Source organism: Bos javanicus, chromosome 5 (genome assembly GCF_032452875.1).
Source record: "Bos javanicus breed banteng chromosome 5, ARS-OSU_banteng_1.0, whole genome shotgun sequence".
Taxonomy (NCBI): Eukaryota; Metazoa; Chordata; class Mammalia; order Artiodactyla; family Bovidae; genus Bos; species Bos javanicus.
The window spans coordinates 27,139,468-27,167,424 of record NC_083872.1 but is presented as its reverse complement, the minus strand read 5'-3'; the positions used below and the strand labels follow the sequence as shown (position 1 = coordinate 27,167,424).

General features: G+C 43.4%; 1 protein-coding gene and 1 long non-coding RNA gene across 3 annotated transcripts in view; one reads left to right on the top strand and one right to left on the bottom strand.

The window, feature by feature from the left end:
* Nucleotides 1-13,770: 13,770 nt before the first annotated feature.
* LOC133247303 (uncharacterized) lies at nucleotides 13,771-17,064 on the bottom strand. Its single transcript, XR_009736362.1, has 3 exons — nucleotides 16,900-17,064; nucleotides 16,115-16,306; nucleotides 13,771-13,949 (listed from the first exon to the last, which is right to left on the bottom strand). It is a non-coding gene; the product is annotated as an uncharacterized LOC133247303 (long non-coding RNA).
* SP1 (Sp1 transcription factor) overlaps nucleotides 16,497-27,957 on the top strand; it is a 44,477-nt gene continuing 33,016 nt past the window's right edge. Inside the window, exons 1-3 of one of the 2 annotated variants that reach the window (XM_061415921.1) lie at nucleotides 16,497-16,629; nucleotides 17,687-17,841; nucleotides 18,147-19,662. In XM_061415921.1, the coding sequence (XP_061271905.1) occupies nucleotides 16,623-16,629; nucleotides 17,687-17,841; nucleotides 18,147-19,662 (1,678 nt within the window). In that variant the 5' untranslated portion in view covers nucleotides 16,497-16,622. Of the gene's footprint in view, nucleotides 16,630-17,171; nucleotides 17,595-17,686; nucleotides 17,842-18,146; nucleotides 19,663-27,957 lie in introns of those variants that run through there. The other variant, XM_061415922.1, reaches the window with a different exon arrangement.

The following is a 27,957-nucleotide window of genomic DNA, read 5'->3' as shown; positions in this document are numbered from 1 at the left end:
CCATGCACTGCAACTAGAGAGTAGCCGCCACTCACAGGAACCAGAAAAAGCCCCAGTGTAGCAATGCGGACCCATTGTAGCCAAAAATAAATATGAATAAATAAATAAAATTAAAACAAAATAAAAGACAGCAATTTTAGAAAACAATCTGGCAGTTTCTTATAAAGTCAACACCGAAATCAGATTGATTATATTCTTTGCAGCCAAAGATGGAGAAGCTCTATAGAGTCAGCAAAAACAAGACCAGGAGCTGACTGTGGCTCAGACCATGAACTCCTTATTGCCAAATTCAGACTTAAATTGAAGAAAGTAGGGAAAACCACTAGACCATTCAGGTATGACTTAAATCAAATCCCTTATGATTATACAGTGGAAGTGAGAAATAGATTTAAGGGCCTAGATCTGATAGATAGAGTGCCTGATGAACTACGGAATGAGGTTCATGACATTGTACAGGAGACAGGGATCAAGACCATTCTCATAGAAAAGAAATGCAAAAAAGCAAAATGGCTGTCTGGGGAGGCCTTACAAATAGCTGTGAAAAGAAAAGAAGCGAAAAGCAAAGGAGAAAAGGAAAGATATAAACATCTGAATGCAGATTTCCAAAGAATAGCAAATAGAGATAAGAAAGCCTTCCTCAGCGATCAATGCAAAGAAATAGAGGAAAACAACAGAATGGGAAAGACTAGAGATCTCTTCAAGAAAATCAGAGATACCAAAGGAACATTTCATGCAAAGATGAGCTCGATAAAGGACAGAAATGGTATGGACCTAACAGAAGCAGAAGATATTAAGAAGAGATGGCAAGAATACACAGAAGAACTGTACAAAAAAGATCTTCACGACCCAGATAATCACGATGGTGTGATCACTGACCTAGAGCCAGACATCCTGGAATGTGAAGTCAAGTGGGCCTTAGAAAGCATCACTACGAACAAAGCTAGTGGAGGTGATGGAATTCCAGTTGAGCTATTCCAAATCCTGAAAGATGATGCTGTGAAAGTGTTGCACTCAATATGCCAGCAAATTTGGAAAACTCAGCAGTGGCCACAGGACTGGAAAAGCTCAGTTTTCATTCCAATCCCAAAGAAAGGCAATTCCAAAGAATGTTCAAACTACCACACAATTGCACTCATCTCACATGCTAGTAAAGTAATGCTCAAAATTCTCCAAGCCAGGCTTCAGCAATATGTGAACCATGAACTTCCTGATGTTCAAGCTGGTTTTCGAAAAGGCAGAGGAACCAGAGATCAAATTGCCAACATCCGCTGGATCATGGAAAAAGCAAGAGAGTTCCAGAAAAACATCTATTTCTGCTTTATTGACTATGCCAAAGCCTTTGACTGTGTGGATCACAATAAACTGTGGAAAATTCTGAAAGAGATGGGAATACCAGACCACCTGACCTGCCTCTTGAGAAATCTGTACGCAGGTCAGGAAGCAACAGTTAGAACTGGACATGGAACAACAGACTGGTTCCAAATAGGAAAAGGAGTTCGTCAAGGCTGTATATTGTCACCCTGCTTATTTAACTTATATGCAGAGTACATCATGAGAAACGCTGGATTGGAATAAACACAAACTGGAATCAAGACAGCGGGGAGAAATATCAATAACCTCAGATATGCAGATGATACCACCCTTATGGCAGAAAATGAAGAGGAACTCAAAAGCATCTTGATGAAAGTGAAAGTGGAGAGTGAAAAAGTTGGCTTAAAGCTCAACATTCAGAAAACGAAGATCATGGCATCCGGTCCCACCACTTCATGGCAAATAGATGGGGAAACAGTGGAAACAGTGTCAGACTTTATTTTTTTGGGCTCCAAAATCACTGCAGATGGTGACTGCAGCCATGAAATTAAAAGACGCTTACTCCTTGGAAGGAAAGTTATGACCAACCTAGATAGCTTATTCAAAAGCAGAGAAATTAGTTTGCCAACAAAGGTTTGTCTAGTCAAGGCTATGGTTTTTCCTGTGGTCATGTATGGATGTGAGAGTTGGACTGTGAAGGCTGAGCACCGAAGAATGGATGCTTTTGAATTGTGGTGCTGGAGAAGACTCTTGAGAGTCCCTTGGACTGCAAGGAGATCCAACCAGTCCATTCTGAAGGAGATCAGCCCTGGGATTTCTTTGGAAGGAATGATGCTAAAGCTGAAACTCCAGTACTTTGGCCACCTCATGCGAAGAGTTGACTCATTGGAAAAGACTCTGATGCTGGGAGGGATTGGGGGCAGGAGGAGAAGGGGCCGACAGAGGATGAGATGGCTGGATGGCATCACTGACTTGATGGACATGAGTCTGAGTGAACTCCGGGAGTTGGTGATGGACAGGGAGGCCTGGTGTGCTGCGATTCATGGGGTTGCAAAGAGTCGGACATGACTGAGCGACTGATCTGATCTACAAAGTCAAACATATCTTTACCATAATACTGTTGCTGCTGCTGCTAAGTCGATTCAGTCATGTCCGACTCTGTGTGACCCCAGAGACGGCAGCCCATCAGGCTCCCCCGTCCCTGGGATTCTCCAGGCAAGAACACTGGAGTGGGTTGCCATTTCCTTCTCCAATGCATGAAAGTGAAAAGTGAAAGTAAAGTCGCTCAGTCATGTCTAACTCTTCTCGACCCATGGACTGCAGCCTACCAGGCTCCTCTATCCATGGGATTTTCCAGGCAAGAGTACTGGAGTTGGCTGCCATTGCCTTCTCCACCATAATACTACTAAGTAATAATAGCAAATAAGCTACTGATACACCCAACAATGTAGAAGAATTTTGAAACCATTATGTTGAAGAAAGAAGCTAGGGCAAAAAAGAAAGTACATAGTGTACAATTATATTCTGGGGAAACCCTAGACAAGATAAATATAATTTTTTCTAGAATCAATTCTAGAAGTCAGAAAGCAAGTCAGTGGCTGCCCACGGACTGAGGCGAGAGGGGAGTTGGCATGGATTGTTCAAAGGGAAGGGGCATGGGAAACTATTTAGGGTAATGTTCTGTATCTTGATTGTTGTGATGGTTACATGGATATATACCTTTGTCTAAACTCATCAAGATGCACATTTAAAATGAATGCATTTTATTGTATAAAAATTATACCTCACTGAAGTTGATTGTCTTCTATCTCAAAAGCAAGCAAACAAAAACATGACAACTGACAGGGAGAAAATATTTGACATATTGTTAACAAAGAATATGGCATATACATAAGAGCTTAAGTCAAAGGATTCAATAGAAAAATGGACAAGGTACATAAAGGACAACTCACAGAGGACAAAATACAAATGCACAATAACAGAAGACACCTGTTCTTGTAAATCTCAATTAATCAGGAAAAAACAAATTTCAATAATGGAATTGTTAGATTGACAAACAGTTTTCTTTTTTTTGTTTGTTTGTAATGTTTTAGCCTAAAGGCATTAGGGATCTTAATTCCCCAACCAGGGATGGAACCCCTGGCCTCTGCAGTGGAAGTGCAGAGTCTTAACCACTGAACCTCCAGGGAAGTCCCAACAGCAATTTTAAAAATTGTTTGAGAATTCAGGGAAATTATCACTTTCACAGTGTTGATATGAGTGCAACTGGAAATATTTTTGTTAGATAATTTGGCAGTGTATCAAAATTTTAAATATGTCTTGACTCTGCAATTCTTTCCTGGAGAACTCCATGGACAGAGGGACCTGGCAGGCTACAGTCTATGAGGCTGCAAAGAGTTGGGACAAGACTGAGCTACCAACACTTTCACTTACTTTCATACTGATAATACTGACATGTACTTAACTGTGTGCTGGGATTCCTACCATACTTCAACCATTCCACCCACTAAATACTCTTGTTTCCTCATTTTATAGATAAGGAAGAAAAGGAGGTTAAGTGACTTGCCCAAGGTCATAATAGCTACAGAGTCAGGATTCGCACCCGTCTCCAGAATCTGTACTCTGAACCATTATGCTGTACAGCTCTCCACTGTCCTAAATGCCATGTGCTGTGCTTAGTTGATCAGTTGTGTCCAACTCTTTGAGACTCCATGGACTGTAGCCTGCCCGGCTCTTCTGTCCATGAGGTTTCTCCAAGCAAGAATACTGAAGTGGGTTGCCATTTCTTCCTCAAGGGGATTTTCCCAACCCAGGGATCAAACCCAGATAGAAACCTGCTTTGCAGGCAGATTCTTTACCAACTGAGCCACCAGGGAAGCCCAGGAATACTGGAATGGGTAGCCTAGCCCTTCTCCAGGGGATCTTTCTGACCAAGAATTGAAATCAGGTCTCCTGCATTGCAGAAGATTCTTTACCATCTGAGTTACCTTAATCAACTATACTCCAGTATAAAATAAAAAGTTAAAAAGCCAGATATTTACTATCTATTATGGGGGGGGGCAGGGTAGGTTAATTATGGGAGCAAACTGACTGTCTCAAATCTTATACAAAGACCTGATGTCATGTATTACTTGAGTAGTAAAAACAAAAACCAAGCAGATTGAAAGAAAGAAAGAAACCAACCCCACAACGAAAGCAAAAAAGATTGTCTACATTTCCACTTAATTTCTCTACAACTCTTCCAGATAAGTAATAATATTCTCATTTTATAGATGAGCAATTAAGGCTCCAAAAAGTTATTTGCCTCAAGTTACATACCTTCTAAGCCTGGATATGAACTTTGATCTGTGGCTCCAAGACCCAATTCACTTCTCTCCACTGGGCCTTTGGCAGTGAGAGTCCAGAGTCTTAACCACTGGACCACCAGAGAATTCCCAGAAATTGAGTTCTTGAACTACTAGTACAAGGAAGGCCACTCCAGGCACACATCTGTATGTGTGTAAATACGATGGCATGGAGTAAACCATTTGACATATTTTATGAATGGTAGTTGAGTGGGAGAGCTTTGCTCTCTAGGTGAAAGGTTAATCCTGAAAAGATTTGATTGACTTGTACTGATAATGAAGCACAAGCTGGAAGATTGCCGGAAGAAATATCAATAACTTCAGACATGCAGATGACGCCACCCTCATGGTAGAAAGAGAAGAGGAACTAAAGGGCCTCTTGATGAAAGTGAAAGAGGAGAGTGAAAAAGCTGGCTTAAAACTCAACATTCAAAAAAATAAGATCATGACATCCGGTCCCATCACTTCCTGGCAAATAGATGGGGAAAAAATGGAAACAGTGACAGACTTTATTTTTTTGGGCTCCAAAATCACTGCAGATGGTGACTGCAGCTTGCCCCTTGGAAGAAAAGCTATGACCAACCTACTAGAGAGCATATTAAAAAGCAGAGAGATTACTTTGCTGACAAAGGTCCGTCTAGTCAAAGCCATGGTTTTTCAGTAGTCGTGTATGGATGTCAGAGTTGAACCATAAAGAAGGTTGAGTGCTGAATAATTGATGCTTTTGAACTGTTGTGTTGGAGAAGACCTTTGAGAGTCCCTTGGACTCCAAGGAGATCAAACCAGTCAATCCTGAAGGAAATCAGTCCTGAATATTCATTGGAAGGACTGATGCTGAAGCTGAAGCTCCAATACTTTGGCCACCTGATGTGAAGAGCCAGTTAATTGGAAAAGACCCTGATGCTGAGAAAGACTGAAGGCAGGAGGAGAAGGGGACAACAGAGGATGAGAAAGTTGGATTGTATCCCTGACTTGAAGGACATGAGTTTGAGTAAACTCTGGGAGTTAGTGATGGACAGGGAAGCCTGGCGTGCTACCGTCCATGAGGTCACAAAGAGTGGGACAAGACTAAGTGACTGAACTGAACTGAACTGATGATGAGCTATTTCTTATCAATATAAGACTCCCTGGGGCTTATCTTGAAGAGGGTCAACTTGGAGATAAGGAATCCATTGTCTGTAGTAACAAGTAAACAATGTTGGGTTCACCTAAGATAGTGGCTAAGGATATGGAGAGGGAGGAAGGGATGAAATTGAGATATTTGTGGAATAAGATTGATGGGACTCAGTGACTGATGACAGAAGATGAGACTCAATGACTGAGGATGGTAGAGGTCTGAAGAGAGTACAAGTTTGTTGGGGAGAAAACTGAGCACAAGGTGCCTCAAAATGGAATCCTTTTCTGAATTCCCTGGTGGTCCAATGGTTAGGACTCTGCACTCTAACTGCAGAGAGCTTCCTTGGTGGCTCAGAGGTTAAAGTGTCTGCCCGCAATGCGGGAGACCCGGGTTCGATCCCTGGGCCGGGAATATCCCCTGGAGCAGGAAATGGCAAAGCACTTCAGGATTCTTGCCTGGAGAATCTCATGGACAGAGAAGTCTGGTAGGCTACAGTCCATGGGGTTGCAAAGAGTCAGACACGACTGAGTGACTTCACTTACTCTAACTGCAGAGGGCCCAGGTTCAATCACTGGTAGGGGAACTAAGATCCCACAAGTTGCACAGGTAGGCCCCCAAAAAAGGATCCTTTGTGTACATATCTTTTTCATTGCCTGTAAGATAGGATATAATCCCCTGGAGGAGGAAATGGCAACTCACTCCAGTATTCTTGCCTGGAGAACTCCATGGACAGGGGAGCCTGGAGGACTACAGTTCATGGGGTCTCAAAGAGTCAGACATGACTGAGGGACTAAGCATTCATGCACGCAAGCACGCCTTTGAGACAGGATGTTATAATTAGCTGAGTATGAGTCAGCCTCCTCTACTAAGCCATGATTTCCTTAAGGGAGGACCATGTCTCCTTTGTTTCATCTTCCCCAGTGTCTACAGCTCTATCTTGTATAGAAACGTTCAACTCTGAATAAAAGTGCACAACAGAGAGACTAGCGTTCGTTTGGGGAGCAAGGAATGGTGGGGGATACAATTATTTTTTATTTTTGGCTGTGTGGCTTGTGAGATCTCAGTTCCCAGACCAAGGATCAAACCTGGGACCCTGGCAGTGAAAACAGATACATCTTAACCAGTGGACCACCAAGAAATTCCTTGGTGGGGGATAATCACACAAACTGGGAGGCAGGAAGTTCTCCAGCTTAGTGCCTCCCTCTTCAGCCTTGGTCAGAAGCCTGCCCCTCGGGAAATCACTCCATTTTTTCCCCTGAGTCCTTTACTTTTCTGGGTTAGCCACAGTGTGTGATAGATGCTGTGATGCTGACTGGCTCACACATGGGTGGCTGCTGTGCAGGGAAGAGTATCTTCCTCAAATTCTACTACCACCACCCAGAAAAGGATTCTAAAAAGGTGCCACGGGAGGAGCCTCAGATTTCTACTCCCTTCTTCTAAGTCAACAAATACAAGACAGACATGGCCAGAGGTGGCACATCTTTGGTACTATGCCATAGGCTGATAAAGCAGGGGCAAAAGAGAATAACCAAAGAAGTGTGAACTCCTGCAGTAAGGAAAGGAGATCATGGGCCTGAGACTTCAGCCATAAAAGGAGAAGTGAGGATTTCCCTGGTGGTCAGTGTATATGCTCCCAATGCAGGGGTTGTTGTTGTTCAGTCGCTCAGTCATGTCCGACTCTTTGCAACCCCATGGACTGCAGCACGCCAGGCCTCCCTATCCTTCACCATCTCCCAGAGCTTCCTCAAATTCATGTCCATCGAGTTGCTGATGCCATCCGACTATCTTGTCCTCTGTCGTCTCCTGTTCCTCCTGCCTTCTATCTTTCCCAGCATCAGGGGCTTTTCCAATGAATCGGCTCTTTGCATCAGGTGGCCAAAGTATTGGAGCTTCAGCATCAGTCCTTCCAATTAATATTTGGGGTTGATTTCCTTTAGGATTGACTGGTTTGCTCTCCTTGCAGTCCAAGGGACTCCCAAGAGTCTTCTCCAACAACCACAGTTCAAAAGCATCAATTCTTCAGCGCTCAGCCTACTTTATGGTCCAACTCTCACATCCATATGTGACTACTTGAAAAACCATAGCAGGGGGCCCAGGTTCAATCACTAATCAGGGAACCAGATCCCACATACTGAAACTAAAAGATCCTGTGTGCCACAACTAATATCTGACACAACCAAATAATAAAAATAAACATTTAAAATTGGGAATTTTATTATTATTTAATTAGTTTAAAAACTATTTGTATTGCTAAAAAAGCATTTAAATCAGAATGGTGAAGAAAATGAATTTGATATAACTATCATCTGGACTTAACAATGATTACTATTCAGGAAGTGGGGTCAAAAAAGTAATTATGTTAATATTTGCCACATTTAGGTCAGTTAGTATTTATTTACTTATTATTTTTTGTGTGTGGCCTCACCATGCAGCTTGAGGGATCCTAGTTCCCTTGACCAGGGATCAAATCCTGGCCCCTGTAGTGGAAACTCAAAGTCATAACCACTAAACTACTAGTGAATTCCCTCAGTTATTATTTTAAGTATTTTAATATAATTTACAGACATTTTGAGTTAAATTCTGAAATATTTTAATATGCATTGCTAATAAAAACTTGTTCTCATATAATCCCAATGCTCTTATGTTTCCCCCCAAATTAACAATCATTCCTTCAGTTCAGTTCAGTTGCTCAGTTGTGTCCAACTCTTTGTGACCCCATGGACTGCATCACGCCAGGCTTCCCTGTCCATCACCAACTCCCAGAGCTTGCTCAAACTCATATCCATCCAGTCAGTGATGCCATCCAACCATCTCATCCTCTGTTGTCCCCTTCTCCTCCTGCCTTCAGTCTTTCCCATTAATCATTCTCTAATATGACCTAATAGTCCATATTCAAAATTTCCCAACTATCCCCAAAAGATCTTTTTACTGTTGTAGTTTTGTTCAAAGTAAGATCATGTTGCTTGTGACTGTTTTGCCTCTTAAGTCTCTTTTAAGTAAGAGCAGCTCTTCCTCCTTTTCCATGCCATTGACTTGTTGAAGAAACAGTCACCCCAAATTGCCTTTGGAATTTTTCTAATTAGTTTCTTTGTGTTTTCACTTACCTTGTTCCTCCAGCCCCCACATTTTCTGCAAACTGGAAATTAGATCTAAAGAATTCCTTAGATTCAGGGAAGAACATTTGTTAGGTGAAGCAGTGTTTTTCTTATTGCCTTACATCAGGGCCACATAAAGCTCGTGGCTGGTGGTCTGGGGTTCTGTGTTTTTGAAGCTAGCTGGGGGAAGCTAAGCCTGAGGGGATACAGGCAGTTAACCATCTATGGATCTGGAGGCTGAGCTCCCACTGGACTGCAGTCTCCGTGGTTGCTGCCCTTAGCAACACAGTGTGGGTTGAAGTCAGGGATGAGCCACTCAGGATCATCAGCTTGATGCTGGCAGCCTGGACTGGCCCAGTCCTCTGGGACAGGGATACTACACTGGCAGTTCTTCCTTTCAGCCCTGCTGTGTGCACCTTGCAGAAATGAGGAGACTAACCAGGCAAAATTCCCCAGGACTGAGGAGAGATAAACCATTTCAAGACCTGTTCACTGTGTCCTGCACTCTCCACTGTGGAGAGCAGGAAGCTTCCTCTTCTACTCTGGAATCTTTGGTGGCGGCGGCGGCGGTGGTGGTGTGGCTCAGAAAATTCCTGCCTCTGTTAGCTCAGGTTTTCTTATCTTCTAATGTGCAGTTTCTGCTTTAAATATGTTTTGACTGATTTTAAAGTTTAGAATGTCAGGGCTGGAAGAACCCTTGTGGATCATCTGGACTAGCCCCTCACTCAAGTATCCTCATTCTCCCTTCTTAAAAACAGCTGCAGTAAGACAGTGAGACCAGGATTGTTACCATGTAATTCTCCAGTCGACGTTCACATTCTACTTCCTTCTTTTTTTAAAAATTTTTATTGAAGTCTAGTTAATTTACAGTATTTTGTTAGTTTCAAGTGTACAGCAAAATGACTGTTTTATATACATATATTCTTTTTCAGATTCTTTTCCATTATGGGTTATTACAAGATGAGTATAGTTCTCTGTGCTATATAGCAGGTCCTTGTTGTTCATCTATTTTATATATAGTAGTGAGTATATACCCACTCCAGTGTTCTTGCCTGGAGAATCCCAGGGACGGTGGAGCCTGGTGGGCTGCCGTCTCTGGGGTCGCACAGTCAGACAGGATTGACTTAGCAGCAGCAGCAGTGAGTATATGTTAATCCAAAACTTCTAATTTATCCTTCCCCACCCCGGCCCCCACCACTATCCCCTCTGGTAACCGTAATTTTTTTTTTTCTATGTCTTTGAGTCTATTTCTGTTTTGTAAACATGTTCATTTGTACCATATTTTTAGATCCCACATACAAGTGATATGATATTTGTTTTTCTCCGTCTGGCTTATTTCACTTAATGTAATAATCTCTAGGTCCATCCATCACATGCCACCTTCTTATCTTTACCATGATCAGGTTCCCCTTGTTCCACGCTGCTGCTGCTAAGTCGCTTCAGTTGTGTCCAACTCTGTGTGACCCCATAGACGGCAGTCCACCAGGCTCCCCCGTCCCTGGGATTCTCCAGGCAAGAACACTGGACTGGGTTGCCATTTCCTTCTCCAATGCATGAAAGGGAAAAGTGAAGGTGAAGTCGCTCAGTTGTGTCGGACTCTTCGAGACCCCATGGACTGCAGCCTACCAGGCTCCTCCACCCATGGGATTTTCCAGGCAAGAGTACTGGAGTGGGTTGCCATTGCCTTCTTCACTTTTGTTCCATAGTATACCACTTATTTTTTCTTCATCTTAAACAATAACACCTGTGAAATGATAGGCTTCATAGGTAGTTAAATTTATTTCTAAAAATTTATTAAAAGAAAACATACAAAAATGTTCACTGCCACCACACTTTGGGAAAGAAATGCTAGAGAAAAATTTGCATCAGGGAGTCCCACCTCACTCTGTCTTGAGACCTTGGTTGGACACACTTCTTAAGTCCTAAATTTATTTCCCAATCAGTAAGAAAGAGACTTCCCTGGTGGCTTAGGTGGTAAAGAATCCGCCTGCAATGCAGGAGACCAGGGTTTGATCTCTGGGTGGGGAAGATCCCTTGGAGAAGGGAAGGCTACCCTCTCCAGTATTCTGGCCAGGAGAATTCCATGGACAGAGGAGCCTGGCAGGCTACAATCCAAGGGGTCGCAGAGTTGGACACAACTGAGTGACTTTCACACACAAGAAAGAGACACTATACTATCTACAAGTATCAGTTACTAGCTGTGAGTGGCTGAAGGTTAAGCTCTTAGTGGAAAACGCCCAGGGACCTTTGTCCAGGAACCTCTGATCGCCTACAATGGTGGCGGAGGGGAATGCAGAGAGAAGTCAGGCTGTGGTAAAGGTTACTTCTAGGCTGGGGATCAAGCCTCAGGGTAGCGGTGGGAAAACGTCTCTTGGAAGCAAAAGCCTGTAAAGCTCCGGCCCTCTCCACCATCTCTCTGGGCACCCCAAGAAGGCATGAACATGCCGTGCCAGAGCCTTTTCCCAACAGGAACCACCCACTCGCCTAGGGGACAGTGAAAACTTCCGGAAGAAGAAAGGAAAAGTCAGGTGTTAAGTCTCTAGGAGCTTCAGCGGGCTTCTGGGGCTCGAGGGAGGGAGGGCAAAGCAGGAAGGAGGGGTTTGCGGTTGGGGAGAGCCAGCTGGTCCACCCCTAGCCGGAAACTGGGGGTGGAGAGGCCCAGGCCCGGCGCACGCCCGTCTTCCAGCTCCAGACTGGGTCCCAGAGGCCGGCAAACCCCACCCCGCTCCTCTGGGTACCTCGTGGCCCAGGCGGGTTTGTTTATGTATCCAGCTCCCTCCACCCCCAGCCCGGCCCTCCGCCCGCCCTCCGAGTGGCCCCGTGGGAGGGGGAAACCGGGCGAGCCCCAGGCCGGCCCCCTCCGGTCCCCTCCCCTTCCTTCCTCCAGCCTGGGCTTTGGATGCCCGGGGAGGGCAAGTCCTTTTTATAGACCTGTTGAGCCAGTCGGGGCCAGTCTCTTTACTGGGAGTGGGAAGCTGAGGGGTGGCTCAGCTCTTTCCTCAATTCTGGATTCTGGAGAGAACTCAGGGCTTCTTGTCCCAGGAGAGGAAAGAGAAAAGGAAACTGCTTCATTTTTGGTTAAAAGGGGAACTTTTTTTTTTTAATGCTGTCAGGCAGGACCCCACTCACCCTTGGGGTGCAGAGGTCCGGGGCCGAGTGCGGGTGGGGGAAACTGGTGAGGGTAACTTGGCAATAAGCACAGGTTTCCAGGACTGGTGAGCAGAGGAGCCAGAAAAGGTTAGATATTTGGGGTGAGGGAAATGTTTTGATTATGTGTTTGTTTTTAGCTGGAGTGCCTAGGGGTCAGATTTAACTGTTCAGTGAAGCGGCTTTTTCACAGTGGGGTACAGACTCCTCTCTGAATCTCTCGGGTGCCTCCAGCTTGCCTCCTCTAGCTCTCAAGAGTGCAGATGGATTGTGTCTCTGGACAGTTTCTCTTCCTCTTTCTCACTATCCCTTAAACCACCTCTGCTTTTATTTGCCAAAAGGTGGGTTCTTCAAGCTGCAGGGACCATGAACTGAGTTTACTGTCAGGCCTGTTCTTGCAGTCTTCAGAAAAGAATATTCCAGAAAGTTGGGCCAGAGTTCAGCTCCAACAATAACTAGGGTTCTTGAGGATGCCTCTCAGCTCTAAAAAGAAACCCCTCCCCCCAGCCTTTCTTTATTCTCCAGCACCTTCAAGACCACCAGAGCCACGGACCAGGACTAGTTGTACTGTTACTAGCTGCCTTCTTAGTACCAGGCAGGGATGAACCTGAACGCTTCTCAGATAAGGAAACAAACCCAGCAAAGATGCAGAATGAGTCACTTTAAATAATAATAGTAAAGAATATCTGTAGCCTGTCCTGAATTTCTCATCAACAGGTTCTGAGCTTCTCAAAGAAACCTGACTTCTTAGAGTTCTTAGTTACCTGGTTTTCAGGGTCTTGAAAAGACTGAGGGATGTATGATGATCCATTTATCTTCTCCAGTCACCAGTTATTTTGTAAATGACCTGAAATGTGCATGATGTGAAAAATCAAGATTTTCTGAGACTTTATTTTCTTGTCAGGGATTCTTTTATCTTTCTAAGATAAAGCTTCTTTATCTTAGAGTAGGTATGACAGGTAAACAGAATTTTAGTCAATGTGTTTTGTTCTTAACAGCTGTTGTTGAAAGTTTACCAAGAAGGAAGTTTACAATGACGTTATAAAAGAAGAGTTTTGAATCATTTGCATATTTTAATTTGTAAAATATTCCTGTTACCAGATTGCTAAATGGGAAATCGCTAAAATCAAAGAGTATCTTCAAAATCAGGTTTGACTTGAAAAAGGCAACCAACCCAAGGCTGAGAATCAATCCTTGGCGTTGTACTATCTGAAGACCTATTCAGAATTTGGGGGACTGGGCTTCCCCTTTCATTTATCAAGTGTTTACTGTGAGCTATATCCTAGGCCTTGAGGATACATAGGGAAAAGGCATCACTTCCGGCCCTCAAGATTACTTTGACTGGAGATGTGATATTTAGATACCTTTAATGGATGTATGTAAAAAGAGCATGGTGGATAGAGTTTACAGTAGCTGGGGGAGTTAGCAAAGACTGCATTAAAATTCATTTTTATCAAAGATAAGAGTTATGAGCCCAGAAGGAGGACCAGCTCAGTGAACTGTACTTTTAAATTTTGGAGACCCAAGAAAGCATGTTTTAGTGGAAAACTTCAACAAAGAACAAAATGAAGGCTAGGAGTGTAGTAGACAGGGAAGGTGAGCCTGAATAGGTGCAGGGCAGACCGATGACCACACTGGAGTGTTAGCACTGAGTGCCTGTGTTCTTATGAGTGGTTTTGAATGAAGACAACCCTCAATCCACATGGCTTTTTTTAAACACAGTCATTAGGAGTTATTTAAATGATTTCACAAACAGTTATGAAGACAAACTTGAAACAAGTTTATTCATTTTTGTTGTTGTTTAGTCGAAAGAAAATCTGTTCAGGTTTTCACAGATGAATTGGACAACATGTCCATTTGCTCTCAGAAACTGTTAATAAACAAGCTTATGTTGAGGACATCCCTCACAGGCCAGGTTCTGAATTCTGTCTCGTCCTGGAGAAGCAAAGAGAGTACTGTGTAAAGGAGTGTGGCTCTTGAACTTCTGGGTCTAAAGCTAGGTCTTTTTTATCATTACCTGGAATAAAACCAAACCCTAGTTCCCATTTTTGGCTTAGACCAGCTTAGAACTATTGGGAAAAGAAACAAAAAAAAAAAGCTTTGAAACTAAACAAAACAGTCATAATTTAAAGTACTGGAGAAGAGCATGACAATTTCTTACATTGGTTGAAAGGATTAAATTAGAAATGTTCAGAGGACTGCGCCACAGTTTTAGTTCCTCCTCCCTCCACCCGCCTCAGCAAGTTTGGGTGTGGTCTTTTGCTAAATACACTAAACAGCTGTTGGAATCTCCAGAGCTTGGTTTACAAAGATGAGCAATGCAGCTTCTTCCCTCCAGGAAGTTTCTTTCCTTCTGGAAGTTTCTTCTCTCAAGTTTCTTCCTTTAGTGCTTCTTAAACTGTGATTTAGGGACTAATCACCTGAAAGAGTTGTGTTCTCTTGTCCCTCTCCAGAGACTATCATTTACTAGGCCTAAGATGAGGTCTAGGAATCTACCTTTTTTTTAAAAAAGCAGTCCAGAGGATACAGATAAAGATTCCCTGATATTCGATTTTGAGAAACTTTGACTTAGAGATGCTAGTAATAGAAATGTAATGCGATGTTTTGTAATAAAGTTATAAAAGAAGATGATACCATGTAAGCTCTCCAGGAAGTACCTGCAGGATTTTTTTTTAAGAGCTAGAAGGAAACAAAAAGCTTTTCTTAAAAAAAAAAGTTTATTAAGCCCATTTTAAAAATTAAGCTCAATTTTATAAATGGTTATACAGGCATTATTCATTTAAGAACTTATAGACTTTCGGTGGGATTATTCTGAGTTGAAATTTGGCACAACTCATTAGCTTTGTGATCTTTGGGAAGTTACTTCCTAGCATCAATTTCTTAACTTAAAAAATACTAATATCTCAACGTACAAAATACTTACTAATAGCCTCTAATACTTACTAATAACTTCCTCATGAGAATGACATTAGGAATGCAAGATACCTAGCTGATCTAGGCACTTAACTGTAGGCTTTTACCTTCTGGCCTTGCCCAGAGAAACATGAAGCCTCAGTTTCGGGGGATCCAGACTTTAAAACATGACAGTATCAAGTGCTTAACTGTAGATAATGAAGTGACAACATATAACATACAAGTGAAAAAAGATATGACCTTGTCACGTTATTGACAAGTCACCCAGGCAGCTGCCACAAAAACTAGGATAAAGGAAAGGCAGAATGGGAGGCCAGAAATTCAGGAAAAATCCTTTTATGCACTTGCAAAAAGCAAGAACTTTATTTTGCTACTTTGCTTACAGCGTATTTACAATTAAGGGGGCAGCGGCAGCGGAAAGTGGCTTATAGCATCTTGATTATGGGAGGTTCTCCAACATAATTTAGCTTCAAATGCAAGCTCTTGAAAAGTTAACCCGCCTTAAGTAGCCAGCACCAGACAAATTGGGAGAATTTAATAAAATGGCGTTTGCTGGAGTCTCACAAAGACCTCGCAAATCGGTCAGCGCGTTAACTGGCTGTGAGAACTCTCACCAGAGCTCTTGCGCCTGTACCCACAGGGCTTACACCACATTCAGAGGCATCCGCCTGCCTCTCCGCCCACCCCTAAAGGGGTGAGACTCGAGAACTACTTTTAAGAGCGGTTAAATTAAGACTCAAACGAGCCTTGGTGTCAAAGCAGAACTTTGCGCCGAGTGGCTCGGCCTGACACTTGTTGAGCTGCACGGTTCAGCTGAAGCGTTGCTACCTAATCACTGTAAAGACGTCCCCAGAGGAGGGCCAAAATGGCGACGGACTCCTCTTGGCACAGCCCTGTTCCCTCCCGGCTCTGGTAACGCCCATCGGCCAAGTGGAGGCGGTGGCTGACTTTCCCCCCAGCCACCTCATTGGACCGAACGACTGAGGCAGAGGCCAATTCTCCTCTGCCCACTCCAGGTTCTTGCCCTCAGAGCTCACGCGGCGCTCAATTGGCTTTTATACACGTCAATTTGCGTCCTATCGCGTCTCTTTTCAGTGTTAATCCAATCATAACTTTCCTGGCTGCCCGCCTGATTTCTGATTGGTTTTGATCTGCTTCATCCTATCCCATTCCTGTCTACTTCTTACCTCCTCCCACTAGGACTTTGCCCAGGCACGTCCAAGCTTCTGGTTGGCTGTTGTTCTGTCATTCCAATGAAAGCTCTTCCAATCCCTACTACTCACGGAGCCCGCCTGGCAGTTGACTGGCTTCTTCCCCAAGCCCATCATCTTTAGTTCCTGCCCACCTTCACTTCCTGCCTCTTTCATTGGCCTCTAAAACTGAGAGGCAGATCTTTTGGGGCGGACACCACGCACGCAACTTTGTCTTACACGCCTTAGAGAGCAAGCGAGCCTTAGCATTGGGCAATCTGCCCGTCTTTCTTCTGCAAGTCCCTCCTTTCTCCCTCCCTCATTGGGCGGGGCAGCAGTAAAGGGGCGGGGCCTAGGCCGGGCTTGTGGCGCGCTGCTCCCTCCTCCTTACCCCCCCCTCCCTGTCCGGTCCGGGTTCGCTTGCCTCGTCAGCGTCCGCGTTTTTCCTGGCCCCCCCCAACCCCCCCGGACAGGACCCCCTTGAGCTCGTCCCTCAGCTGCTACCATGAGCGGTAAGGATGAGTCCACTCCAAGCTTAGGGGTGGGAGGGGAGTGAGGGGGCGCGCGCGAGGGCCGACCGGGCGGTCCCCGCCGTGAGGGGGGGCGGGCGGGAGGCGGCGGCGGCGGCCTTGGTCCCGCCCGGGGCGGAGGGAAGGGAGGGAGAAGGGGCAGTGGCGGGGCCTCCGAGGAGGAGGAGGGGGATGGGCCACCCGCCCCGGGGGAGGGGGCAGCGTGGCCTCGCCCGCCCCCTGCCCGCCCCGGCCACGGGGGACGGGCCTTACCCCCCACTACTCGGCTGCCCGCCTGAGGCTCCTCCTGCCGGGGGCTGGAGCCGCGGGGGCGGCCCGAGCAGAGCAGGCCCCGCCCGGGCCAACCGCCTCCCTGGTCCGCCCTCTGGTCGCCGCCGGCCCCAAGGCCCTCCTCCCTTCCCCCCCTGCCGTAGATTACCCCTCCCCCCGTAAATTACCCCTCCCCCCTACCGTCCCGCCCTTTCCACGCCCCACACCCCGAAACCGCCCTTTCCCTCTAGGGCCCGCCCTCTAGCCGCCCCGAATCGCTTGATTTCTAACCCCTGGACCTCTTTAGCCCCTTATTAATATTTATAAATGTTTCCCCACTCAAACTTTTTATCTGTTCTTTTCCCCTTTCTCCTCCTTTCCTCTTGTTACTTTTTACACTTGAGATTTTCTCTTTCTCCATTTCCTTTGACCCTAGTTTTTAGCAAACTTTCCATCCACCCACATGTTTTATGCCTTATCTATCCTTTTTTTCCCCCAGGTTCCTTTTTCAACATGCCCACCGACCCTCGTATTTCCTGTACCAAAGGCACCTTTTCAGTGTTTTCTGACTTTAATTTTGTGCAAGGGAGAATTGAGGTCCGGTTTTGGCATCACTGAGCCTAGATCACATCCTACTGGTCTGGAACTGTTCCTTCTCCCCGAATCGTTTTTTTAATACTGGCGCCTTTCACCTTCCTGTTAGTCATTTGTTTCATCACAGCCACTTTTACCCTTTCTCACTTGACCTTTTGCTTTCTCCAATTTTAAGTTATTTTAAAATTATTTTTAGACCAAGATCACTCCATGGATGAAATGACAGCAGTGGTGAAGATTGAAAAAGGAGTTGGTGGCAATAACGGGGGCAATGGAAATGGTAGTGGTGCCTTTTCTCAGGCTCGAAGCAGCAGCGCAGGCAGTAGCAGCAGCAGCGGAGGAGGAGGGCAGGTAAGTGATGATCCTGACAGAATGGGGAAGGTGCTGAGAGGCTGTAAATATCCTTAGATGACTGTCTTTTTACAAAAAAATTTTTGGGGAAGGGCTAAACCATTTTCTAGATAGGGAAGTAAGCACAGCTAGACAAGTGACTTGGAGATCCCCCTGAATGAGAGTTTCAACAGTATAGATAGATCCAACTTTTTGTTTGGTTGGGTTTTTCTTTTTTTTCCCCTTTTGCACTGTTACACTGCCCCCTGGTCTGGCAAATGGGTATCACTAAAGTAACTCCTTTCCTCTCCCTTATTTCTGGCCAGGAATCCCAGCCATCCCCTTTGGCTCTGCTGGCAGCAACTTGCAGCAGAATTGAGTCACCCAATGAAAACAGCAACAACTCCCAGGGCCCAAGCCAGTCAGGGGGCACAGGTGAGCTTGACCTCACAGCCACACAACTTTCCCAGGGTGCCAATGGCTGGCAGATCATCTCTTCCTCCTCTGGGGCTACCCCTACCTCGAAGGAACAGAGTGGCAGCAGTACCAACGGCAACAATGGCAGTGAGTCTTCCAAGAATCGCACGGTCTCCGGTGGGCAGTATGTTGTGGCTGCCACTTCCAACCTTCAGAACCAGCAAGTCCTGACCGGACTACCTGGAGTGATGCCTAATATTCAGTATCAAGTAATCCCACAGTTCCAGACCGTTGATGGGCAACAGCTGCAGTTTGCTGCCACTGGGGCCCAAGTGCAGCAGGATGGTTCAGGTCAGATACAGATCATACCAGGTGCAAACCAACAGATCATCACAAACCGAGGAAGTGGAGGCAACATCATTGCTGCTATGCCAAACCTACTCCAGCAGGCTGTCCCCCTTCAAGGCCTGGCTAATAATGTACTCTCAGGACAGACTCAGTATGTGACCAACGTACCAGTGGCCCTGAATGGGAATATTACCTTGCTGCCTGTCAACAGCGTTTCTGCAGCTACCTTGACTCCTAGCTCTCAGGCAGTCACGATCAGCAGCTCTGGGTCCCAGGAGAGTGGCTCACAGCCTGTCACCTCAGGGACTGCCATCAGTTCTGCCAGTTTGGTATCTTCACAAGCCAGTTCCAGCTCCTTTTTCACCAATGCCAATAGCTACTCAACAACTACTACCACCAGCAACATGGGAATTATGAACTTTACCACCAGCGGATCAGCAGGGACCAGCTCTCAGAGCCAGACACCCCAGAGGGTCAGCGGGCTGCAGGGATCTGATACTCTGAACATCCAGCAGAACCAGACATCTGGAGGTTCACTGCAAGCAAGTCAACAAAAAGAGGGAGAGCAAAACCAGCAGACACAGCAACAACAACAAATTCTCATCCAGCCTCAGCTGGTTCAAGGGGGACAGGCCCTTCAGGCCCTCCAAGCCGCCCCATTGTCAGGGCAGACCTTTACAACTCAAGCTATCACCCAGGAAACCCTCCAGAACCTTCAGCTTCAGGCTGTTCCAAACTCTGGCCCCATCATCATCCGGACACCAACAGTGGGGCCCAATGGACAGGTCAGCTGGCAGACTCTTCAGCTGCAGAACCTCCAAGTTCAGAACCCACAAGCCCAGACAATCACCTTGGCCCCAATGCAGGGTGTTTCTTTGGGGCAGACCAGCAGCAGCAGTACCACCCTTACACCTATTGCCTCAGCTGCCTCCATCCCTGCCGGCACAGTCACTGTGAATGCTGCTCAGCTCTCCTCCATGCCTGGCCTCCAGACCATTAACCTCAGTGCATTGGGTGCTTCAGGAATCCAGGTGCACCAGCTTCCAAGCCTGCCCTTGGCGATAGCAAATGCCTCAGGTAAGACTTGAGATCTTTTGCATTTATCTCTAGAGCTACTTAGCATCTCAGCTGAAACCATTGAGTCTAAAGAAGAGGGAGTAGAATCTTTTGAGGGCAGTACTTCTGAGGGCAAGTCAGTTAGAGAAATAGCAATGATTCTAAGTCATTTGGAGCTGACTTAATAAAACTTTTTCCTCTTCAGTTACTCTGTCCAGAAAGGAGCATCTCTGGGCAGTGTCTTTGGGGTCTCTGTACATTCAGTGCCTGGTACTACAGTACAAGAGTGGGCAAACTTTTTCTGTAAAGGGCCAGATAGTAAATAGTTTAGGCCTTATGGGCCACATAAGTTCTCAATTACGTGTACTTTTTTGTTTTTGCAACCTTTTAAAAATATAAAATATTCTTACCTTAAGGGCCTTATTTGGCTTGAGGGTTCTTCTCTGCAGACAGGAATGGATTATAAACTTATCTGTAGGGCAGTTATTAAATCATCAGATATTTCTCACAAACTGTAAGCAGGGGAAAACTGATGGATTCCAAAGGACTTCAACAAAATAAGTTCCCTGGTTAATCTTTTAGTTAACCAGAAGAGCCTACCCTTTGAGGTTTAATTTTTTCAACTCCTACTTAGCTTGAAAGTATTAATGTGTATTTTTAATAAGCTTCCTAGGTGATTTTCTTTTGTTTTGTTTCTTAAGCCTCCTAGGTAGTGATTCTAATACTTTCTAGATTAGAGAGCCACTTTCTAGACTGCTTTGAAAGTAGCGTATGGTTGAAAGGTGGAAGAGAACAGAAGTGGGGCACAGAGTGGGAGATGGAGTGGAAAGGAATTAGAAGTAAGGACTTTGAGGGGGAAAGAGAATTGTCAAGGAAGGAGGTGTATATATTGGAATGTATGTTGAATCAGTTGACACTATTCAGTCATATATTTTGAACTATATTTTACTAGTATTGGTTAATTTGAAATTTAAAATCTGTTTAAAACTGTAAGAATTTATTTAGAGCTTATCATTTTAAATTTCATGGTGATAGAACTAATCTTTAATGATCATGGTGATAGAACTAATCTTGAATGAAGCACATTAGGATACATAGGCATCTTTATATTCTGGGATGATATATAGAAATTATGAGAAGTAGTTTAATACCACTGAACTTCTACTTCTGTTGGTGTATCTGTGGATTTGTTAATTGTTTACTTTTATTATAGAGTTCTTATTCTGTTTAGATTGGCTCTTATGTAAGAGAGGGTAACAAATAGGCAACCATATTTCCTGCCTCCTGCAGTTGAGGAAAATCTGTGGTGGGGAGGTCTGCTCAAGTTCACCACTTGTATGTTTAAAATTACTACATTTTGAGCCTTAACAGACAGAAATTTTCTTAGTGAATTGGAGATCTTAAAATAGAAGCTTAGAGCTGAAAGAGACCTTAGGAATCATCTCATACGCCTGCCTTATTTTCCAGATAAGGACTTTGAGATACTGGGAAGCACATACGTTATGAGACTACTTGCTGTTCTAGTCTGGAGCATTCATTACCTATTAATTTTAACTTGGGACATCCTTTAAATTGTTAAAAATCTTTTGGAAAAGATATCTTTTGTTACTTTGAAATTTAAGGCTATAGAGCTGGCAAGTGTTTATAGGCCAAAAATTATGTGAGTAGAAATGGGAAAAGTTTAATAAAAACTGAACCTAACAGCTTGGAAAATTAGACACTTTCTGGGTAATCTACGTTTGTGTGTGTGTTTTCTCTTTGCTCTTAAGTTATTGAGATTGTTGTAGATAGTATTAATTTGGATCCTTGCAATGTGTAAACGGTTTATAACTGGAGCTCTAAGGAACAGTTATGAGACACTTTCATTGCTAAATCATGGTCTGGGGAAGTCTGCCATTTACTTTGTCATAGAATAGGGCTACCTTCCTAGCTGTTATTGATGGCCTCTGAGCTCTAGAAAACACATGTCTTTTTAAGATAGTAACAGCTTGACATTCACTAAGAAGAGAATGAAGCTCTGAAAGGCCATTTTGTGAGAGTTGAGATTGCTTTATTCATAGTGGTTTTTGAAGATACGTGTTTCCTCCTTTCTGGTTAGTCATAGTTGTGCAACGTTTTTTCCCCTTCAATTGATCTGACTTCAGCCTTAATGAAAGATAATGCAGTCATTTCCTGGAAGCTTAGTGCTCTTTAGCTGTTGCCTGGCTGCTACAAAGTCTCTCATTTTACCTGTTTTTCTGGTATACAGTTATTTTATTAGAAAAACTCAGCCTCTTGGCAGTATGATGTAGTGGAAAGAGCCATGAATATGAATTCATGTTGTAAGATAGGTAAGTAGATAGCATTCTGTAAAGGGAAACATTATTTTTAAATGGTTGTGGAAGACTGCAGCTTCTATGTCACTTAATAGATTTAGTCTTTTTGGGGCCCTACCACGTGGCTTCTTGTAGGATCCTAGTTCCCTAAATAGGGATTGAACCCTTACATCCCCACCCCCCACCTCTAGCAGTGAAATGGAAGAGTCCCAGCCCCTGGACTGCCAGGGAATTTCCACATTTATTGTTTTTAAAAGTCATCTTTTAAAACTTTTCTAAGTTCTCTTGTTGACTTTTATTATGTTTATTTGTTTACTTGAATATACAGGCAAAGGCACAAACTTAGACCCCAAATCAGCCGCCCATCTTAGTGTTCCTGTTTTCAGTTCTGCCGCTGGTGGGTGATAGTGAAGAAAGGACCACTCAGTAACGTGGGGATCTTTTGGCTCTTAGTTCTTGTTATTTTTTAAGTGAGCAGCTTTTCCTTTTTTTTTTTTAACTAACACCCTGTCCCCTTTATTCTTTTATCAACACTCTTTCCTCTCATTTGGTAGTTACACGCTCTGATCTCGGTTCTGGGTTGTTTTGTTTTTTAAGCTTCAAGCTTCAGATTTGTTTCTCAGCCCCGGCTAAGTTCAAAAAACTCTTCCCCAAGGTTGAGGAGGGGCCAGTTTTGAAAGACTTAGTTTGGATGACTTCGTGGGAGTTCTGCCTAATAAAGAGTGCGGGACTGGGCTTTGGCAAGAGAATAAAACATATTTCCTTGATGGCTATAATTCACTCATGAAGCAAATTTCAGACACTAAAAATAAAAATTTCACATCTGCTTAGTTTTATTGGGGTCGGGAAAATGTCTCCTCTTAGAAGTTAAGTTGAATGCGATACCAGAGTTGGTTTGCCAACAGTGTCGCTAAACTTGGGGTCAGATTGCTGAGACCTATTTTGTTAACAGAACAAAATAGTTCACTTGAACATGAGTGTTAAGTAGGTTTAGTTGGTTTAAATGTGTCCAGAATTATCATTCTAGTTAGTGCAAAGGGTCATACAAGAGAATTTTCTATTTTAAAATAATATACTTTTATTGACTATAACATCGTGTTTCAGCATCATTTGCTTTCTTTAGTGTGATTTTATAACTGTAATTTAAATGAGTTCAGTGTAAGTAGAAAAGATCTCCTTTAAAATCTAGGTGCCTTGATTGATTTGGAAAGACTGAGAAGACAGTCTTGAGACTTTTTCAGTTGCTCCTATTTATTCTAGTGGCTTTCTGTCAGTGACGTCATTGTTAAATCACACTGCATTGTGTAATGTGGTCCTTTTAGTTCTTAATTAAATAACAAGAGCACAAGGGTGCCTAGTGTTTTGGAAAAATTTAGTATCTGTTCTATTCTCAGATCTCCCTTTCCCTTTAATTATTCTATATTGTAAAGTAGCATATAAATGTTGGCACTAAAAACGTAGTTCTGCTCATTTCTTGGTTCTAATTGTTTTGTTTTCCCTCGAAAATATTTTAAATGTAAGAGGAACACCTGTAGAAAGGCTGTATTACATAATATTTTGTAAGTTACTGATTGGATAAACATTAATAGATAATAGTTGAAATTTTTCAGTTTGCCGTTTAATTGAAAAACAAGCGTATTTTTCATATTTCTTATGGAAGGTATGTCAAAATAAGCAGGGTGACAATATACAGCCTTGACATACTCCTTTTCCTGTTTGGAACCAGTCTGTTGTTCCATGTCCATTTCTAACTGTTGCTTCCTGACCTCCATACAGATTTCTCAAGAGGCAGGTCAGGTGGTCTGGTATTCCCATCTCGTTCAGAATTTTCCACAGTTTATTGTGATCCACACAGTCAAAAGCTTTGGCATAGTCAATAAAGCAGAAATAGATGTTTTTCTGGAACTCTCTTGCTTTTTCCATGACCAGCGGATGTTGGCAATTTGATCTCTGGTTCCTCTGCCTTTTCGAAAACCAGCTTGAACATCAGGAAGTTCATGGTTCACATATTGCTGAAGCCTGGCTTGGAGAATTTTGAGCATTACTGTACTAGCGTGAGATGAGTGCAAATTTGCGGTAGTTTGAGCATTCTTTGGCATTGCCTTTCTTTGGGATTGGAATGAAAACTCAGCTTTTCCAGTCCTGTGGCCACTGCTGAGTTTTCCAAATTTGCTGGCTTATTGAGTGCACCACTTTCAAAGCATCATCTTTCAGAATTTGGAATAGCTTAACTGGAATTCCATCACCTCCACTCTCTTTGTTCGTAGTGATGCTTTCTAAGGCCCACTTGACTTCACATTCCAGGATGTCTGGCTCTAGGTCAGTGATCATACCATCGTGATTATTTGGGTCGTGAAGATCTTTTTTGTACAGTTCTTCTGTGTATTCTTACCACCTCTTCTTAATATCTTCTGCTTCTGTTAGGTCCATACCATTTCTGTCCTTTATGGAGCCCATCTTTGCATGAAATGTTCCCTTGGTATCTCTCATTTTCTTGAAGAGATCTCTAGTCTTTCCCATTCTTTTGTTTTTCTCTATTTGCATTGATCTCTGAGGAAGGCTTTCTTTTCTCTTCTTGCTATTCTTTGGAACTCTGCATTCAGATGCTTATATCTTCCTTTTCTCCTTTGCTTTTCGCTTCTCTTCCTTTCACAGCTATTTGTAAGGCCTTCCCAGATGGCCATTTTGCTTTTTTGCATTTCTTTTCCATGGGGATGGTCTTGATCCCTGTCTCCTGTATGGATGTGAGAGTTGGACTGTGAAGAAAGCTGAGCGCCAAAGAATTGATGCTTTTGTACTGTGGTGTTGGAGAAGACTCTTGAAGAGTCCCTTGGACTGCAAGGAGATCCAGCCAGTCCATTCTAAAGGAGATCAGTTCTGGGTGTTCTTTGGAAGGACTGATGGTAAAGCTGAAACTCAGCACTTTGGCCACCTCATGCGAAGAGTTGACTCATTGGAAAAGACTCTGATGCTGGGAGGGATTGGGGGCAGGAGGAGAAGGGGCTGACAGAGGATGAGATGGCCGGATGGCATCACTGACTCGATGGACCTGAGTCTGAGTGAACTTCGGGAGTTGGTGATGGGCAGGGAGGCCTGGTGTGCTGCAATTCATGGGGTTGCAAAGAGTCGGACACGACTGAGCAACTGAACTGAACTGATGTCAAAATAGTATTATCCCTAACATTTAACATTATTATATTAGATCTGTAGCACTGAAGCATTATTTAAAAGGTATATGTCCACGCTGTGACTACATTGTTAATGCCATGCTAGGTTTTAAGAATTGGTCCCTTTAGAAGACCCTGAAAAAGTTTCTGAAGAAAGTTTTTTCCTTCAGAGTTGGTTGTAAATCTGGACTATAATTTGAATTTGTACTTCTGCTCCAGTGCTTTTTAAGCTCTGGCAATATTACTTGTTTCACAAGTTTGGGTGTACCTATCTGATTTACTCTGAATCTTTCTCACCCTATACCTGTATACAAAATGAATAATTTAACGTGTACAAAATAAATAATTTAATGATTTCGAAGAAGGGGTTAAAATATAAAATACCCAGGTCAAGACAAAGATGTGCCCTTTATGAGATGAGAGAATCAGTTAAAAATCTGCATGTCTGCAGGAATTCCCTGGAGGTCCAGTGGTTGGTACCCAGGGCCTTCACTGCTGTGGGCCTGTGTTCAATCACTGGTCGTGCTTCGAGGTGCAGCCAAACCAAAACAAAAGCAAAGCAAAAAAAATCTACATTTCTGAGAAAAAAAATTTTAATGGTTTTCATAGTAAATCAAATGTCTGCTGCAAGTAATCCAGATAAGGTAAAATGCTATTGAGATGGAGCTTTTCAGATTATTCCATGTGTTCTTCATTAACTTGACACTGTTTGGATTGCTTAGAAGTTATAGCTCTTTGCAAACATATTGTAATTAAACCAAACTCTCCATGTTAATAGCAGTTAAACTTGAAGATGGCTGGAGTTGGAAACCCTCTTCCCCTCCAGTACTCTCCTTCTGACAACCTAAGGTGTAGAAAGACTCAGTGACTTGTCAGAGGTCATTGACAAAATTTACAGTGACAGGTCTTTTGACTTCAGATCAGTATCATTTCCACTACACCACTGCTCTCTCGTAGAAAAATGGATTTGTTTTTTGACCCAATTCAGTTATTTTGAAGAGTTAAATTTGTAACTTAAGACAAAAAATAGGAAAAAAAAAAAGAAGCAAAAAGCATGGTTAAATCAACAGCCTTTTCATAAACATTGTTATGGATCAGAATTGTTATAACAAGATCTATTAATTTGAATTTATTTAATCTGTAATTAAATGTAATGTAAATAATCAACAATATGAGTACATTAAGGAAGGAAGGAGCAAGATGGTAAAAGAGAAGTCAGAGATTTTCATAATCAGTTGTTTGAAAGCATGAAGGTCCTCTGTGTTATATTGGCGTGAGAGTATTATTCTGGCGCCTCAGTAAAGAATATGCCTGCAATGGGGGAACCCTGCGTTCGATCGCTGGGTTGGGAAGATCCTCTGGAGGAGGGCATGGCGACCCATTCCAGTATTCTTGCCTGGAGAATCTCCATGGACAGAGGATCCCAGCGGCCTGCAGTCCATTGGGTCACAGAGTCGAACACGACTGAGCGACTAAGCACAGCACAGCACATTACCCAACCCTCCTTTTTTTTTCCCCCTACTAGGAAGATGTGATATGTTTCCCTGATTGTTCCTAATTTTTTCCTTGATGGACTTGAGACATTTTTATAGCAAACTTTCTCCTTATTGTCCCTACTATTTTCCATTTTATTCTGAAAATTTCCTTTCGGTGCCTTCCTTCAGCTCTCATATTTCTGATTAAATAGTGTATGTATATCTCTTGATATACTAGGGGATATGGTTTAACAACCTTTTTTTAAAAAAAATTATGTATTTTGAGCTGGGCTGGTTGCTGTGCGTGGGGTTTCTCTAGTTGCGGCAAGTGGGGCTACTCAAGTTGCTGTGTGCAGGCTTATTGTGGTGACTTCTCTTGTTTGTTGCAGAGCGTGTGCTCTAGGGTTCGGGGCTCAGTAGTTGTGGTGCGTGGTCTTAGTGGCCCCTCAGCATGTGGGATCTAGTTCCCCAAGAGATTGAACCCATGTCCCCTGTGTTGGCAGGCAGATTCTTAACTACTGGACCACCAGCGAAGTCCTAAAAAAACCTTTGAGAAACTGTATTAGGGCCTGATTTTGTCCAGGCCCTAGATAGACAATGCATAATATTTCTCACTGGTGATACATCTGAAAGTAATCTGCTTAGGATTCTTTGGCAGTTTCTTGCACTTGTGAAGGAAAATGTACTTTAAATGTATATAGACCACTTGTCTTTTTTTTTTTTATTTTTTGAATCTTTATTCATCCCATTTGTATTAATGAAGGTAAAAAGCCTGTAACTCTGGAAACTATTTGAAAATTTTTTATATCGTCAAGAAATGTTTTTCTTTTGGGATTCTTTTAAAAGATTATCTGTTGGCATTATTATGTTTTGAATGGCCTCCTTATTTATTCTTAAATGCTGTTAAGAAATGCAGTAATACTCACGGTTCAGTTAACTTACATAGGCATTTACTGAACACCAGTGTACTTAGTAATATAACTGCTCCCTACAAGGCTTAAGAATTAGATGCAAAAGTGTTAAGTGGAAGTGGGTTCTAATTTTTGATGCCTCTTTCATAGATAAGTTTATTGAAATTTATTGAGCATTTATTGTATATCAAATGTGTATAGGCTCTTGGAATTCATTGAAACAGATGATGTTGTCTCTTGCCTTCTTGGAGCTCCAGTTCCTGTTGTGCTATAGTTACCTACACTTAATGCATTTTAGGGGGGACCAGTTCAGAATCCACCTGGAATGTGGGAGACCTGGGTTTGATCCCTGGGTTGGGAAGATCCCCTGGAGAAGCAGGGGATCCTACTGGAGTGGTGACCCACTCCAATATTCTTGCCTGACAGAGGAGGCTGGTGGGCTGCAGTT